Here is an 18,408-nt window from a genome sequence, read left to right on the forward strand (position 1 = left end):
CTGGGGGATTTGTGCAGGGGTGCCTTGATTTTACAGCTCGTCTTTGGATGTTGAGTCATTCCGCATGTTTTTTGCTACGGGACAGTTCTTTTTGAGCTTTCTCCCAGCCCACCTGTTGCCCTTTTCTTCATGGTAAGTATGTGGTAAGTATCATTTGTTTCACTGTTTTTTGTTGACAATGCCTGGTGGTTGCTGCTCTCAGGGTTGTCAAAACCCTGTCCATTTGTGAGTTTGCCAACAATATTTGCTATCCTGTGATTGGCTAAAAATTACTTTTGGCAGCCATGCACTGACATGGGTTCGTCATGTGCGCATTCAAAACTTTTGTCCAAGAGTAACCGGCAATCTGTGATCTTTTGCTGTTTACACAGTTCCAGAATCTACAGGTATAATATTATTGCTATACTTTAATTCACCTCAGCAAGCTATTCATTGTCAAAGGAACATGATGAGGGTTGATAGTTTTTAATTATATTCCTAAACAGTTTGTTTATCTGCAGCTAGCTTGCAGTTTGTGAACAGGGTGGCAAAGGGTTTTTGCGTGATGCATGATTGCCTTGAAATTAGCAGCGTGATGCGTGATTGAGACTAAATTAGCAGTGTGATGCAGGACAGGACATAATATAATGTGATGTGTGATTTTTTATTTTACAAGCATGTGCGTGATTTACCAATTAGATTTCCATGATAAGTAATGTTCTTTGAACAAGAAGGATACCATTCGTTCAAAGTAAATAGTAAATAGAGTCTTAAAAAAGATCAATGAATCATGGCAGAATCATGACACCATTTCCTGGTCTTTTTCGTCCTTTTCTTGACCTCTGATGTCTTTAATCTTCTTAGATCTTCATGGTACGGCATGGGTTGCAATAGAGTGAATTTTTTATTTTGGTCTGTCCAAAGACCCAAAAATATCGGGACTGACCAATTTTTTTCGTGCTCAATTTCTGGTCACACATGAAGCCACTCAATAAGGCTAAATTCTTGTGTAAACACTTTTAAAATGCTTTTATGAACAATGATGAAATGTTTTGTTTTTCGGTCCTACAGTATCTGTGCATCAATTTCTCTAAATAAACACGCAGTTGACATGTTTAATGAACTTTTGTTTTCTTTGGGCGATTTTGAAAAATCTGCCTGCCCCGCCCATACACTTCGTCATCGTTGATCTGTTTCCCCAAATTTTGCCTGTAGGGTTCATATTAGGAAGAGCTTCAATTTTGATCCAATTTTTGGTAAAAAACATACAGAGTTTGCTCTAATGCGATCCATGCCTACTATAGGTCTAAACAATTGTGACACAATAGCAATAAGTCAATTGAAAATACTTAAACTTTGCGCAAGGACTATGAGCTTCTGTGTTATTTTTGCCCATTTTGTCGACCAATCATTTTTGGCAGTGCATCAGACCCTATCTAAATCTGGCTATCTTATGAAAGGTCTGAAAGAATGTCATCCCAAACGGCTGAAACGATAAGATATGTAAGAGTTTGGTGTCATTTTATGCTGCCCGAGGAGACTGTTGTCTTAGCAATGAGAGACTACACAAGGAAAACATTTGTTTACCACTTAATGAAGGTCGTCATAAAGACCTAACTGAATTCAAAAGCCACGTTATGTCATTTACAGACACAAAAATGTTGCTATACAGAAGAGGATTTGCAGGGAGAAAGCTTTGGCACAAATATTGCCTGTATATTGAGGTGCATATCATGGTATATCATGGTGCAGGGATCCTCTCAATTTGTATACAAGGTCCCTGCCAGCTTAGCCTGTGAACAGGCTCCCGATTGTGTCACAGGGGAAGGAAAACAAACAGGCAGGTGGGGATAACTGAGAGTGGTCTGGAGAGGGAAAAATCCCACCCGCTAGCTAGGCCCGCTTTGCTCGCCCTATTTTATTTTTTCGTGGCCGTCCAGAGCCTGTTCACAGATGGTGCCAACTCTCCTAGATTATTCAATTCAGGAGCCTCCAGGATACAGACTGAAGCTCCTGGTCTCCTGGATGGGTCACCACTTTTATCTTGGCCAATAATTGTGATTTTCAGGAGAAAATGGTTGGAATATTTGCCGATGCATTTCTGTGGTTGAATCAGCAGAGTTCTCTTTTTGATGATGCCTTAAGGGTCGAGAAAGCAAAATTGGGGATACACTTACTTCTTTTTACATGACCCGTGATTGCTGAAAAAATTCTCTGTGATGCGTGATTTAATAGAAAAATTCAGCGTGATGCATGATTGGTACTGCCCCTTTGCCACCTTATGTGAAGCATGTGCTGGACAGCATGGTCTTGAATGAAGCCAGTTTTGGTTTGATTTGTCTGGTTCTTTGTTGCCTGTTACGTGGTAGAAATTCTCTCAGGAATAAACTGTGGAAAGGTTGGAATTTAAGTAATTCCCCACAATTAATCTGAAAATAACTAAAAATTTGATTGCATATAGATGTAAAACCCAACACATGTGGCATTGTGACGTAAGTTGTGCATGCGCAATCAGAAATTGAGCAGTTACAGGCAAAGGTTCTCTCTTTTCTCTCACTGAGCAGAGAGAGAAGGGAATCTTTGTTTCACAGGGTAAAGTCAGTTAAAAGGTCATTAAAAGATGATTTTGATGATGAGGTTTTGTTTCTGTTTTGACAGGTATTGGATATGCAAGTGTTGTCATAGTGCAGTTCCTAAACATTTATTATATTGTCATCCTTGGCTGGGCTTTGTTCTATATGTTTGCATCATTTACTTCCAAACTGCCGTGGTCTCACTGTAACAATCCCTGGAATACACCACAGTGTGTTGATTTAACTGGGGCTGGCCCAAGCTCTTCAGGAAATGGACAAAATGGCTCTGGAATGGGAGTATTGAATGATACACTCAATGGCACTCTACCACCTCTTCTTGAAAAAGTATCGTCCAGCCAAGAATATCTAGAGTATGTCAGCACCAGTCAATTTTTCTAATACATGTATTTTGTCCATAACATAACATTAATTCCCTACATTTGATATCTGTAGTTAATGTAAGACACAGGGCATGCTGTTCTACTAATTTTCTGCCATTGAATGTTGTTAAGTTCACCTGACTTGTTTGGATTTTAAATAGCAATAATGTTTAATTTACATTTTAAATCATAATAATTGGGCTCAGATCCTTTCAGCACTGGATTTAAAGTTTGAACTAGTTCCAAAGACAGGTTTTGATTTTCTGTATCAGTATCTTTGATATCACCATCTCATTTCCTGGGCATGCCAGATTTTTAATATACCGTAAATCCTTGAATTAGCGCCTGGGGCACTTATTTCAAATTTAGGAGAAGATGGGGGGCGCTTATTTGAGGGGGGCGCTTAATTGAGGGGGATGTTTATTTAATTTTCCCAAATTGTGCCTTGACATGATCATTTTTTTAATGCATCATCTACACATAAACAACAACATAACCTGTTTATCGACATAAAAAGCTGATCCTAAAGTTTAAATCGCAGCACCATTAGAAGTTCACGAGGTCACAAATTGACACAATGTACAAATCTAATACTGTATGATGAAAACTATGCATTCTTTGCTGTCTCATTACTCGTCCACAAAATAGGGGGAGGGGAGGGGGCCCTAATTTTCAATTTTGGCCGATAGGAGGGATGCTTATTCAAAGGGGGCGCTTATTGGAGGGGGGAGGGGGCGCTAATTCAAGGATTTATGGTATTAATTAACCAATTAATTTGGTTGAGATTGACAAAAATTTCATCTCACCTTTGTCACTTTTTACAATTTGCCCAGGCGTCGAGTTTTACAAATCAGTGGTGGATTAGATGAACCAGGAACAGTCAATTGGGACCTTGCGTTATGTCTGTTACTTGGCTGGATAATCTGTTATCTTTGTGTGTGGAAAGGTGTTAAATCTACTGGCAGAGTGAGTTACTACATGATATTAACTAAAGATAATTATGGTGTGGCCTGCACAAGTGTTGCATAAAAGCAATTTTGATGCATTTTAGTTGACAAAAATTGTCAATGTTATTATTATGTTTTTTGAGCGTTGTTTTTGTTGCATGGGTATGTGAGTTGTTTTGTAAGAGGTAATTTATTTTGGGATCGATCTTAAGTTAATTTTTTTGTGGATGGTGAATTTATTGAGAAGGAGATGAAGGAAGTGGAAATGAGTTTATTTGTTCCAGACACCAGATCTGATGGGAAAAGGAATAAGGAAAGCCAATTTTTTTTTTATCAAATATGGAGCCAGCCCTCAAAGGCAGCACATGATGATTGGTCCCATAGGAGATCTACTGTGAACTGTGAACTTCTTTGTTTGAAAACAACCAATAATGATGATGATGATGATGATGATTTTTTTGATTTGTGATACAAGGTATATTGTTGTTAGAAGTATGTTTGGATCTTTATGTATAGTTTTTGAGTTAATGTGTTTTTTTTTAATTCATCTGCCTGGAAATAAGGGCATCATGTTGACTGAGCAAACTGGCTTGATTCCATCCTAGGTGGTGTATTTTACAGCCACTTTCCCATATGTGTTGCTGACAATAATCATGTTTCGTGCAGTGACACTTCCTGGAGCAGCTGAAGGAATCAAGTTTTATCTCAATCCAAATTTCACACGTCTAGCTGATGGTCAGGTAGAACAGCATTTCATGAAATATGATCCCATGTCAGCCAATTAGTCTTCTGATTTCATTATAATTGGGAGGAAAAGTTACAGAAACAATTTAGCCAAGTCACACATGAATCTTGACCCAATCTTGAAAGTCAATGAAGGTAGAGGTATTAATAAAGGAATCATGATTTACACAATATACATGAATGCATGTCTCTCTTGTAAATTTGTTATTTTGTCCCTTTTTGACAAGTACTTTTATCAACCTTGACAGGGATGCTAAGGATGGCATCTTTAATTAAGTCACATTTTAGGGCTATCTATAATATTTTCTCACACATGAGTCACAGCAATTGATACAATACCTTTATTGACCCTTCCCTGGTGGGGATTTTCAGTCACAATACAAATAAAACAAAAAAGGAAATCCTGACATATTTTTAATTAAAATAAGCATTATATTAAGCACATGTATGCATTCTTTATCACATCTGAACACCAAGAAAAATTAAAACATGGACCTGCGTGATTTTGTTATGAGGTGTTTGGAACTGTGACCAAACATTCTCTAGATGATTTGGGATCGCTACGTATATTCATAACTGAAGCAGGGAATTTATCAAGTAATACCGAATAACTCAGGTCAAATATCCGAGCCACCTTCACAATTATGATTTTCTTTATTATAACTTCCTTCAACAATCACGATTGTACAGACAGACCTTTCTCTTCCAAACTTGGCTGCAAATTATCCAAGGGACAACAAAGATCTTTAATTTGGAGGAAGAAGAGAAAGTGCATGTGTAATTATGCTATTTGCTGTACATGCAGGTTTGGCTGGATGCTGGAACTCAAGTGTTTTTTTCTTATTCTATTGGTCTTGGTACTCTTATTGCACTGGGAAGCTACAACAAGTTTAAAACAAACTGTTACAGGTGAGTGGCGCAAGTAAATGACCTTGCCAAAAATGGTATGTACTCTAACTCAGTTTCAATTCATGGATAATTTGCAACATGGATATAGGTACCCCTACCATAAAGGTTGTTTTGGCTTAACCCCCCCCCCCCCCCCCCCCCCACTAAAAAAAAAAAGGAAACTCTCTCTGGAAATTCTCATTGTAACCGATACTTTCCTTTTAAAATTTTAATTAGCTCTTTATAAATACATCCCCCTCCTCCCCCTTGGAATTTCCAGTAACCCTCCTTGAGATGGACATAGATATCTTCTGGAACCACACATTGAGCAGTTAAATAGTTAAGAGATATGTGGAATTATAATCCATCAAATATTTTTGCTCGCTCGCGATTGGTCTAAACACATCCCGTGGCCGAATATTCTCCAGCTAAAACTGGTGAATATTCGAGAATATTCCCCAATTAGTAAGAGTAAGAGTAAGAGTAAGAGTGTGGCTTATGTGATAGCTCACATCACAGTTATATAAACAATAGCCTACATTTGGGATGAAAATATGCTCGGATATTTGTCCTTGGACATTATCTGTATCTCAAAACTCACACTCAGTTTTCCTTGAGCTACGCTCTCAGAAAACTGTTCGCTTTTCAGAGCGGATAATAGATCAGAACAGATATGCTAGCATATTTTCACACCAAATGGAGGCTATTGTTTATATAACTGTGACATGAGCTATCACATAAGCCATACTCTTACTCTTACTCATTCTACCTTATCCAGCTAATATCACAAATTATGACAAAAAAGCACCTTAAACAAGTTGTACACTGATGAAACATCATGCAACATTGTAACAGCCGTAAAGTGCATTGTTTATTTGTCTAGATCAACAAGGGAAATGCTTGACACTGTCCTGTTTACAGTGTGAAAATCTGTGTCATTGTAACCTTACAATGTAATTCAAGAGTGTTCATAATGTTCGATCCTACGTAATTGCTTTTTCCATGAGTTCCTTTACAAAATGACAGTCTGGTTTATGTTCCTTTGACCATACACAAGCGAAATAACAACGTAATCAAAGAAAATGTGCAGTGCCGAGGTTTGACCTAAACTGGAAAGAACCTTGGTCAAATCACATGTCCTAAATCCTCAGGTGGTCTGATTACACAGGACAAACAACAAATGAAACTAGCATTTACAACATATTTTATTAATTAACTAAAGGTAATGTTGTGTTTATTGTGTTATATTAGGGACTGCATCATATTTGCTTGTGTAAATAGTGGAACTAGTTTATATGGAGGATTTGTCATTTTTTCCGTGCTGGGATTCATGGCACTGAAACAGGGTGTACCAGTGGAGGCTGTGGCCAAGTCAGGTAAGGTGCATAAACTAGGCTGAGTTCCAGTGAAGATGGTTTAGAACACTTGCTTGTGCTTAAGACTATAGCTAAGAGGCATCCTTTTTTCCCAAAAATGTCCGCAGGCATTTATTTTTTATCCCCGCAATTGCAGCTGCACTCGCACTTCGGAATCACTTGCAGTCACACAAAGAAAATACTTGCAGGAAAAAATGTATGTGGACAGACTTGTATTTCCTGATCTTCTCTCCTCTATATTGCAGTCTCCCTGATAGATTCAAGTCCCACATCATGGGGTATATATGGAAACAAACCTATAACATCAATAGTTACTTTATAGCACCCTCTAGAAGTTAATCCACAGTTTTGAGCTTGAGCTGCTTGTTAAGAAATCACTGGTATATTCATAAGTCTGAAGAGGAACTATAGAGATCAATGGCTTAAGGTGTTGGCTGACAAATTTTAAATCATCTCTATCAGAGTTATAGACAAGTTGATCATATGAGCCAGTGGTTCTATTTCAAATCAATTAGTTCATTCCAGAATGTCACAACTATATAATTTTTGTTGTTATCACATACGTTATCAGGTCCTGGTTTAGCATTTGTTGCATACCCTGCAGCCGTAGCAGAGATGCCAGTTGCTCCTCTGTGGTCCATATTGTTCTTCTTCATGGTGATCCTGTTAGGACTTGACAGTGAGGTGAGTCTTTCTTTCATGTCAGTCATGCTGCAAGTGTGCCCAAAACATACAAAATGTTGTTGTCACAAATAATGAACTGGAGGAGGACAATCCAGCATGAATTTTAAGATAGGAAAGAGACAGAGAGATAAACTCTGACCATACAGAAAAACAGCAGTGACACCATTAGTACTGGTCAGCATAAATCAAAGTGTGCATCAACACTAATCCAGGTCACCCACAGTGGTTGCGTCAGACTCCTAATGTGTTGTAGTATCATGTTACTCTCACAGACAAAATTGACCTTCCCAGTTTTCAGGCACATTCAACACTGTTCTCTCTGAAGAGTTCATAATTATCTCATGTACAAAATACCCTGGGAAAAATATAGTTTTTCTCACCCATGTGACACATAGATTGAAGGCTGATGCTATGCTGTGCATGCAAATCCTTAACTTGGGCATCCAGGATTTGTACAAAATGGTCTTAAAATCATATTTATAACCTCAAAATAATGCTTTGAAACAAAAGAAAAATACAAGAAACAAAACTGAAAACCAAGGACAGATACCAGATACAGTTAAACATATCAAATTAATTTGCTTGTCTTGTGTGTTTTTGCTTTATTTAATTTTTTTTTTTTACAGTTCGTTGGAGTGGAGGGTTTTGTAACAGCCATTGTTGACCTGTTTCCTCAACATTTGAGGCGTGGTCACCGCAAGGAGATTTTCATTGGTCTTTGCTCCATTTTCTGGTTTTTGTTGGGACTTTCTATGGTTACTGAGGTAATTAAATTACACCATTGTAAGTATTGAGATGTCCTTTATAGACAAGATTGTATTTAATATATGGCAAATACTGGCTCACAGTGCAAGCATACTAACTGACAAGGACTTCCTGTAATGATTCGATTTAGCGCCTGGCATGCTTATTTACTTTTGATACCTCAAGGGAGGGTTCTTATTTGAGACAGGGTGCTTATTTCTTTTTTGAGAAACAACCGAATGTTCAAAAGAAAACTTTATTAATAGTACAGTATTTATGAAAAAAGCAACAATAACAGAAATTGCAACAGTAACAAATATACTGAATGTTCAATTAACGTTTGAAGGAATTATGCATTCGCATGGACATAATAATGGAGAAACTTAGAGGAAGACCACTATTTCTGTGATGTGCATTATATATGTGAGCAATTAAGGAAGGCAAGCCTCTGATGATACGTATTAGATAAGATAGGATAAGATAAAATTTTATTGTACACTCCTTAAAAGGTTTTTCAGTGAACAATATAATACATGAGGTGAAATAAGTACAAAGTACACTAGTTATATATTATGTATGAAGTACACTTGGTGTAAAAAAAAAAAAAAAAAACTGCAGATGAGGAGAGGCCAATGTTCTTTAGTTTTGTTATTAAAATTTCATGCTTGATACTGTTGAAGGCCTTGCTCATGTCTAGGCACACTACTGCTGTAGCTTTAGTTTGGTCAATCTCTCATAAGATTGCGTTTGTAGAGGATATTAATGAAGTTTCGGTTGAATGCCACTTCTTGTTTCTGCTTTGATTAGATGCAAGTCTTTGTTTTTCAGTCAAATATGATGTGAGCTGATCAAGTGCAATTTTTGCACACACCTTTGATATAATAGGCAAAAGTGAAATCGGTAAAAGTGAAATCGGGTGCGCACTTATTAGAATGTGGGCACTTATTGGAATAGGGGCACTAATTAATAAAAACCCATTTGAAGGGGGGCGCTTATTCAAAGAGAGGCGCTAATTTTAAATTTTGGCCGATGGGAGGGGCGCTTATTCGAAGGTGGTGCTTATTTGAGGGGAGGCGCTAATTTGAGGATTTACGGTATTGACAGAATATTTCAAGAATAGAGCATGTCATTGAGGGAATTTATATTTTGTAAAACAACAGCAACATCACAATGAATCAAAAAGGACTGTTTTGATAAAAATTGGTTTGAATGAGGAGGATTCCTTGTGCAATGGAAAATTGATCATACTTGTCTCCTCTATCATTGTTAGTAATATATATTGTAAGTTAAACTGTATTTTATGTACTTCATGTTAGAGGTTTCTTGTGCATGCAGGCAAATGAAAGAGTATTTTCTCAAGTTAATAAGTATTTAAAAAGCTTAACTGAAATGAAGTGACCTTCACTAGTATATTAGATCTGTCAAGTTATATTAGCAAACTTTTTTTTTCTTTTAGCCTGAAAAAAATTGAAAGGCTACAATGGGATTCAAACCCATGATCTCAACGATACCAGTTCCTTGCTCTACCAGATGAACCTTGAAGTCTTGATTTCAGCCATGTATGTAGGATTGTGAATGTCTTTAGAAAGCAGAATGGTAATCAAGGCTTAAACAATCTCAACAAGCAAACTCACAAATGCACTGTTTATACTGTAGAAAACTATACAGCATGGCCTATGAATGACATAGGTTATAGTTGTGATTAATAACTACTTAACTGAGAGTGAGGTCAATCATTACGGGAAAATCTCAAACTGAGACCTTGCCGTATTGACCAAGCGATAGCGAGGTCAATATGGTAGGCCGAGGTTCGAGACTTTTCCATAATGACCGAATGGCCAAGGTTATTAAGTTGTTAATTATATGGCGTATGAATTAAAGAAAGAAAAAAAGTTATTTGAGTGGAAGTCGTCAATTTACATCTGCTGATGTGCGCATTTACCGATTCATTCATCTTCTCAAACCCAGGGCAAAACTACACAGTCAGTGAACTTCACCACTGTGTTACGTATTCCGTTAAAAACACACATTTCTTTACAGGAAAAATGATTGTCACAGTCTCGAAAAGGTATTTTAGTATCGTGGTGCCACAACTTGATGGGAGAGTTTTTCTGACTTTTGTGGTGAAACATCAACACATAGATAAGACAGAAAGTGTTTCAAAATAGTCCAAACCAATGGTCTTTGGGTGGAAGAAAATACTAATGCCTCAGAATGTACTGCTCAGAATGACTTGATCTTCACATTTGTTTTCAACAAGTGAACATATCTTCGCCTTCTTCATTCTGGGATTTATGGATGAACTTTTCAAGCCTTGAGAATGTCTAAAACTTCCTGCAATTATCAGAAGCACTGCTACCGACAGAAACTGCCCAATTGTTTACATCTGATGATCCTGGAAGCTGATTTACACTTGCTTGTGTTAAAGGGAAGGAATCTGTTTGATGAGAACTGTGATGGAGTTCAATATTTATAAGTGACCTGGTCCCTCTAAATGACGCCAAACACTGACAATCTGGTTACTATAGTGAATAGCAATAGTGCACACCTGATGGCAGATGGTCAGATATTGCTGCAAGTCCCAGGAAACTATTTTGGGACACCACTAAGAGGCACTGTAGGTGACCTGGACAGATCTTTTATACCAGCTAGAGGAAAGCTCCTCTAATGACTGATAAAGTCCTGGTGTAGAGCTGATAGGCAGCGGTGGATCAGTGGCCTGTGGCTTGTATCAGATGATCTGGAACTGCAATGCAAGTAGGTGGCAGTGGTGGCAGCCTTGATGCAGAAGCTGTGGCTGGAGAAGTTTCTGGTTAAGGAGAACCTCTGATCCTCAAGATATCCTTAAGTGCCGATAGTCTGATAACTCTAGTGTATAGCAACTGCACACACCTGAGAAGAGGCAGGTGGCCAGATATTACTGCAAGTCCTGAGAAACTTCCTATGGAAGCAGGAAGTAACCATGCACTTATACTTGAGGTATCGTGAGTGACCAGGACAAATCCTTTATGTCCGCTTTGTGGAGAGTGCTGCTAACAATTCTGATGGAGTCCTGTTATGTTGAACTAATAGGCATTGCTAGACGAGCAGCCCATAGCCTGTATGAGGTGATCTGGTATCCATTGCATGCAGCGATGGTGGCAGTCCCAATGTGGAAGCTGTGGCTGGAGAAGTTTGCAGCTATGTTAGCTGAGGCCATACAAGTACAAGAAAGAGGCTGCCCATTCTGTAAGAGAAACAGGGGACCAAAGAGGATGCCAGCCAACAACAATGTGATGAAGCAGCCCTTCCTAAATGGATCGGGCTTCAAGCCCTTGATCTTTAAGTGAATGCAGGAAGGGGCCCAGGAGTCGGCAAACCAGTAACCTTTCAGGTGCGCTCCATAACCAACTGAGCCTGCCACATCGAAGGACACTTTAAGATCAGCCTCAGGCTGCAGTCCTGGGGAGAGCCAGAAGCTTACATTGTGCCAATAAGACAGAAACTGGTGCCAGGTGAAATTCTCTATTAAGAGGAATGGGGCAATCTCTCTTTTGAAAACAGCATAACAGGTCAATCATGGGGCATAGGAAGGTTCTACCTGGCCACACCACCTTAACAGCATGATGCAAATGTCCGATTAGTGATTTAAGCTCCTGTCTGAAACACCACTTTTTCAGAAGCTAGGAACTAACCAGATCTTGCAAGGATGACAACTTCTTGGTAGGGAGGCTGGCCACTTGGTTGATTGAGTCAAGCTCAACTTTTAAGGCCAAAACACTGTGGTGGGGCCACACACTTGCCAGGGTGTAGAAGCAAACCTGACCATTAACAAACTGCCAGGGAACTCTCAAGGTTATGTGCACACTGGGGCACCTCGGGAGGGCCTGTTGTGATGAAATATCCAAGTAGTGCAGAAGATCTCGTTTGAAGTCACCAAGATCCATTCCACCATGTCTGCGATTCAGTTAAAGATAAAGGAGCTGATCGGAGATCAAAGGGGAGACCCAAGTCCACATGATAAGAATTGGTTGCACCGCTTCATCCCTAGCAAATAATGATCAGATGGGGGTGTACAGGGAGGCATGGTGGCCTCATGGTTAGTGCGCTCGTCTCCGGATCGAGCGTTCCGGGTTCGAGCCCTGGCCGGGGACATTGTGTTGTGTTCTTGAGCAAGACTCTTTACTCTCACAGTGCCTCTCTCCACCCAGGTGTATAAATGGGTACCGGCAAACTTAATGCTGGGGGTAACCTTGCGATGGACTAGCATCCCATCCAGGGGGGAGTAGAAATACTCCTAGATGCTTCATGCTACAGAACCCAGGATAAGCTCCGGCCTGATGGGTCACTTGGCTTGCATGCAGACTTTACCTTCTTTTTTTACCTTGGGGGTGTACAGGCACATTGCAATATGCTACCTCCACATCTAATTTGGCCATAAGGGCCCCTTTTTTAAACCTAGATACTAGGGGAATCACCTGATCCACAGTAATTTAGTGAAGGGTTAACTCATCCAGGTTGATCCCATCACTGACACTAGCGCCTCCTAGGGACGTAAGGTCCACTTGCCTCCGGTTGGCCCCTTTTGGGAATAACACTGAAGCTGCTAACTTAGAGATTTGGATGGGGGGAATTAAAGTGGGCTGCTACCCTGCCTAAGGAGACCTCATTGGCCAGATACTTGTCTATAACTGATGGACGCTGTGCAGTGGATGGCTTGTTCTCCTTAGCAGACTTGAGCGTTTGAGATGGGCAGAAGCCTATTTAAACCAACGATGGAGTCCATCCAGCATGAAGTTAACCTGCTGCTTATTGGGATGGTTGGGTACCTAGTACCTAGTACCCACCATTTAATTTGCAAGTATCCATTTACACATTTGGGTCAAGAAAGGCAATGACCTCGAGTTGCTCAGCCAGCCAGCCCACAAACCATTATGTAGTACTTCTACTCTACTGAGTGAAGTTTGATACTCATACAAACTTACTGTCAGCCAGAAGATCTAACTGAAGGTAATTTGAATTCAAATTTCTGGTGAGTAACATTTGTTTGTTTTCATTTCAGGGTGGAATGTATGTGTTCCAATTGTTTGATTTCTATTCTGCCAGTGGTAGTGCACTGTTGTGGGTCTCACTCTTTCAAAGCATTGCTATTGGCTGGATCTACGGTAAGCGAAGCATTCATCATCAGAACTTATTTTACAAGATGTCAGCCCAAAACCATGGACTCCTTAGAAACCAGAATTTTTATTTCCACTTTTAGGAAATTATATTATTATATAATTATATCTTATAATTTGTTAAGAGCAGAACTTCCAGAATTATCAACACTGTGACCACTGATCTTCAATTTTTTGGCCAAATGGTAAATGTTCAAAGGTCTAATAAACAGGTAGTAATAAAAGCTGCTCTCTGTGCAAGGGAAAGTAAGCGGAATGTTGCTCCACTCTTGGATGAGAACCTGTGAAAAACCTGTGAAAAGCCTAAGAAATAACATGTGACACAGAAACACCCTGTGAAAAAACCTTCGAAAAACCTTTGAAAAAACACATGAAAATTAGGATTTCACAGGTTTTTTCACAGGATAATTCATAGGTTTTTCACAGGTTCTCATCCAATAGTGCTCCTCTGGAAAACATATTTATGTGGGTGAGAGCACATGCTTTGAAAACAAGAGTGGCCAGTTTTAGAAGCCAAAGTCCAAATTTCAAAGATGGGCGTTGTTTTAGTTTACAACCACTTTCAGTGTTACGTGCATAGCAACTATCTCTCGACATGCCATCTTTCGACATGCTATGTAACCTGGCCTACATCAAAATGTAAGCACAAGCGGCTTCTTTACGGTCGACCTCGACTTTTAGTCATGAAAGATGGATTTATTTGACATCAAACTAAGGCTAGGAGCATCAAGAAAACATTCTGTGATTGACTGCTTTGAATGTTTACATTCAATTCTTCTACCGGAAGTCACTATTCAGAGCCAATCGAGTACACTAAAATCGTTTGAATTATCCCGTAAATTGGGGGTCCACAATCTTCTTCATTCATTTAAGGTCAGTAATCATCATATACTTGTCATTTGTTCTGCTAATAACCGGAAAAATTGGTAGTTTCACAGGTAAACTGTATTTCAGCCATTTACATAGCATGTCGAAAGATGGAATGTCGAGAGATAGTTGAAAGATATTGCTTGTGCACGTAACACTGATCATGAAAGCGGGTGTAATAATATTATTCTACAGCCTTAGAATGTTTACTAGTTTGTACACCATTTTGACCTATATCATATGATTATGTATCAGATAAAATGTGTTCGACAAATTAAAAGAAACTGACAATCTTGAAAGAGTATTATAGTATATACAAATTATGTGACACTTCACAACCAAAATTGGGCTGTTTTCATCCCACCTGGCAGCTATTGCAGACTCTCAATATAACAGACAGCAAATGGCAGTCCCAAGGATGGTGTCTGCTATAATGAGAGTAGACAGGAATGGGGATTGCTTGGTAACCAAGCTTAAGGTAGCAGTGATAAACTGTACAATTGTTCTTCAGCCCATGTTGATATCTTATTATGTGCCATTTATTTTTAGGTGGAGAACGTTTCTATGATAACATGGCTTCTATGATTGGATTTCGAATCAATCCTTGGATCAGGATATGCTGGAAATATTTGACACCTTTGTTTTGTGTGGTCAGTAGTTATAATTATAGTAATCATCACAAAGTTAAACTTCTAGATTTATATGTAGTTTTGTTGTTGCAGTTGAACTGGATTTTTTTGTTATAAGAACTCTTCAAGGTTGTGGCACAGTGTTCCAACTTTGTTTCCAAAGGAATTATTTTAGTGCTACCCTTGTTAAAGGGATGGTTCCACAGCTTGGTGCAAGCTGCAACATTAGCCCATTTGATTCCATTGTTTATGAAATGCAGTGAAACCCCATTAATCCAGTCACCAACAGGCCACCAAAATCTGGCCATATTAATGGGGTGGCCATATTAAAGGGGTTCTTTTTAAAACTTAGGAAAATGACGGACTTGGCTTTTGTCTGGGCCAGAATAAAGTGGCTATAATAACAAGGTGGCCTTATTAACAGGGTGGCCGTAAGACAGCGGCTCCACTGTAATAAAAAGAGAGTTGATGATTTTTGCAGGAAAACATAGTGATATACATGTAGGTCAGATGGTATATCTTATTGGAACTCCTTTTATAAATTGTTCCCACTCCCATGGCACCACTCAGTGCCATTGATTATGTGCCAATCTGGTGTGAGTAGATAACGTTTGCTTGTGTGCAGAATAAAACCTTTGGTGCAAAATGAATAAATTCAATGTTCATATTTAATGCAACACTTTCTGTTTAAATCCATCTATGATTATGGAACTACATGTGGCTCGGTTATAGACAGGGGAAAAAGTACTTTATTCTCACACCAAAGTTTGGCATGTGCCTCTCCCTTTAACTGTTAAGTCTTTACTTGGTTGCTTACTCATACTATGTACATGCAGTCATGTGTGCATGTTGGCAGGCAGGGAGTTCATGGGTCCTGCATGTGTGCATACTAACTTATTGATGTACCTCCTAAGAGGTGAGCTTTGATAGCTGACTATCTCTGACATAGGTTGGAATGGCATGCGTATACTTAGTAAAACCATTCATGCCTCTAAGTTTTCTATAGATTATTGTATTATTTTTCAAGGTAACAGATTCCTAACTTTTGAGGAATTCCGCAGCAAGTTCAAAATTAACACAAACTTCTTAAACTACCCCTGCGAAATAAATTCCCAGTAGTCTGGGAATTCCTAGGAATTCCTAGGAATTCTTAGGAATTCCAAGTTATTCCAAGACATGCAAATTATGCTTTATCCAAGACCTTGGAATTTCTGGGAATATTTGGGAATAGTGGAAGTATGACTGGGAATTATTGGGAATTCCTAGGAATTCCAAGTTATTCCAAGCCATGCAAATTATGCTTAATCCAAGACCTTGGAATTTCTGGGAATATTTGGGAATAGTGAAAAGTATGACTGGGAATTTTTGGGAACAGCTAAAACACATGAAATATTGTGTTTGAAATTTCTATAAATTTCCCAAAATGTCAAAATTAAAGATGAACTCAGTGCATGAATCAGTTTCTGTGAATTAGTAAAAATCAACAGGATCATTTCCCTGGAGTTCCATACCTTTTTATTGTTGTCAAGCTCCAAGGTAATTATTTCCAAACAAATGTTACTACATTAATTCCAGTTTAAGTCTGACAACTCAACATAAAACTATAGCACTCATAACATTGCTTTTTAGATCCAACCTGATTTGTTAGTGTATATGTGCCCGTATGGACCCTTAAATCAAACACGCAGAGTTTAACTGATAGAAAAATGGATGCTCTCAGATCTGATAAATAGATTAGGCAAAAAATTCCTATCAGCATAAATGTATATATATTATTTACAATTTCAATAAAACCAAAAGTATATATATGCATGTATATATTTAATATAATTGTAGATTCACACACATACCCATCACAGCCACTGTTGAACAATTTTTGACTTGATCCTTTATGACTTTAGGAAAAAGAGGAAGACATCTCTCACAGATGTCAGAAATGAAAAGCTCACAGTTTCCACACACTTGCTGTAAATTTGCAAAACTGTACTGTGACATTCTCTGGACAAATTACCCGTAGTTTCATTAAAACAAGGATATCTTTAGCAGCCTCTCATTGTCATACAATGTCTTGAAATTAAGGTCAGAATAGCCATACAGGCATATTCTTTGGCAGAAAATGTTCTTTTCTTGTGAACAATTAGTTTCACTTTCATCAGGGGAGTCCAGTGAATGGCCGTCAGTGTCAGAGTTCTCAATTTCTTCAGAGGAGTCAGAACTAGAAACTTCAACATCATTATCTGAATCACTGTCTGTGGACAAATCTGAGTTGTTGTGTGTATTACATCAATTGGTATTTCTGTGGTCTTTTCAGGTACAGTGTATAGGCAACTCAATTTCATCAAATGCTTCCGTGAAGCTTCAATTCTTGCATAAAGGTTGACTCCATAGTCCATCAAAGTCATCCACAACATTTCTGTCAACAGCCATCTCACTCAGGCGAGCCGAAAACTCTGAGGTGTTCTGTTTGTGGTGCTGGAAATGATCTCCAGGAAAAAGTAATGCAAGAGAGGGAGATGACATCAACTGGCCTGGGAAGACTGCTTTAAGCAATTTATGTGGTCAAATCTTGTAGATTTTGGTATGGGTATAGTGGGATCATCAATATGTTTCTTGTATTTCCTTGTCCTCGCGGTCACTTTAATTCATGACACAACAAAATCAAAAGAATAAAAAAGATTATGAGTCAGTGGGAAACAAATACATAACTGACATAAATAAATGACAAATAAAAAAAACCTACATCTTGATGTATTGAAAAGACTATAGATCTCATATAATGTTAATCCTTATAAATAATTCAAAGGAAAAAATGATAAGCATTGCAAATTTCTACTTGCTGCATCGTGCTGACTGGGTGTTGAAACACGTGGGCTCTCAAAATAGATTTGGTGGACTTACAACAAGTTTAAGCTTATTTTGCAGAATTTATCTCGTTTTCTCAGGTCGATCTGAAACCTTTTAGGTGAATTTCGGCTTTTGGGGTTTTTAAAGAGCACACAATGCATTGCTTAGTTTGATTTATTTAGAATTATAGCTTATCATAACAGAAAATCCCTATAAAATTGGATTCCTTACCTTTGCAGTGAACTTGATTTAAGTGCCTCACGATCCTTTGTTATCTTGACAACCGTTGGGAACAGATCAACTAGTTAAAGTACGTTCCAGTTTCCTCGATTTCTTCGTAAAAAGTTTGTGTAGTTTTTTCCTTTTGAAGTAAGACCCATCTTTCAAAAGACCACCAACAGAGCGTGGAAAGGGAAGCAGAGTTACTATCGAAAGCGACTGGTCTGGCAACCTTGTTGCCAGTCTCTCTCTCCTTCTTCTCCAGTTCCCATTCTCTCCTCAACTGATGAACTGAACCAATCACAGCACGCGAATTTTCACGTGACTATCCTCGTGACTGAGCGTGACAGAGATCGCGTTAGTCATTCTCTTTTGGCG

The 18,408-nt window shown here is 38.6% G+C and overlaps 1 protein-coding gene and 1 long non-coding RNA gene across 6 annotated transcripts in view; one reads left to right on the forward strand and one right to left on the reverse strand.

The window, feature by feature from the left end:
- Positions 1–18,408, forward strand: part of LOC110054077 (sodium- and chloride-dependent taurine transporter-like) — a 35,322-nt gene that overhangs the window by 12,054 nt on the left and 4,860 nt on the right. For all 5 annotated transcript variants that reach the window (XM_089273403.1, XM_089273402.1, XM_089273406.1 and 2 more), the window contains 9 exons: positions 2,638–2,923; positions 3,766–3,898; positions 4,485–4,619; positions 5,429–5,532; positions 6,763–6,887; positions 7,459–7,571; positions 8,198–8,335; positions 13,357–13,459; positions 14,888–14,988. In XM_089273403.1, the coding sequence (XP_089129529.1) occupies positions 2,638–2,923; positions 3,766–3,898; positions 4,485–4,619; positions 5,429–5,532; positions 6,763–6,887; positions 7,459–7,571; positions 8,198–8,335; positions 13,357–13,459; positions 14,888–14,988 (1,238 nt within the window). The remainder of the gene's footprint in view (positions 1–2,637; positions 2,924–3,765; positions 3,899–4,484; positions 4,620–5,428; positions 5,533–6,762; positions 6,888–7,458; positions 7,572–8,197; positions 8,336–13,356; positions 13,460–14,887; positions 14,989–18,408) is intronic.
- Positions 16,466–18,331, reverse strand: LOC149102808 (uncharacterized). The gene is made up of 2 exons (XR_016201974.1): positions 18,043–18,331; positions 16,466–17,602 (listed from the first exon to the last, which is right to left on the reverse strand). It is a non-coding gene; the product is annotated as an uncharacterized LOC149102808 (long non-coding RNA).

This window comes from Orbicella faveolata, unplaced genomic scaffold (assembly GCF_042242905.1).
Source record: "Orbicella faveolata isolate gen_17 unplaced genomic scaffold, um_ofav_v1 contig_35, whole genome shotgun sequence".
In the NCBI taxonomy this organism is placed as follows: Eukaryota; Metazoa; Cnidaria; class Anthozoa; order Scleractinia; family Merulinidae; genus Orbicella; species Orbicella faveolata.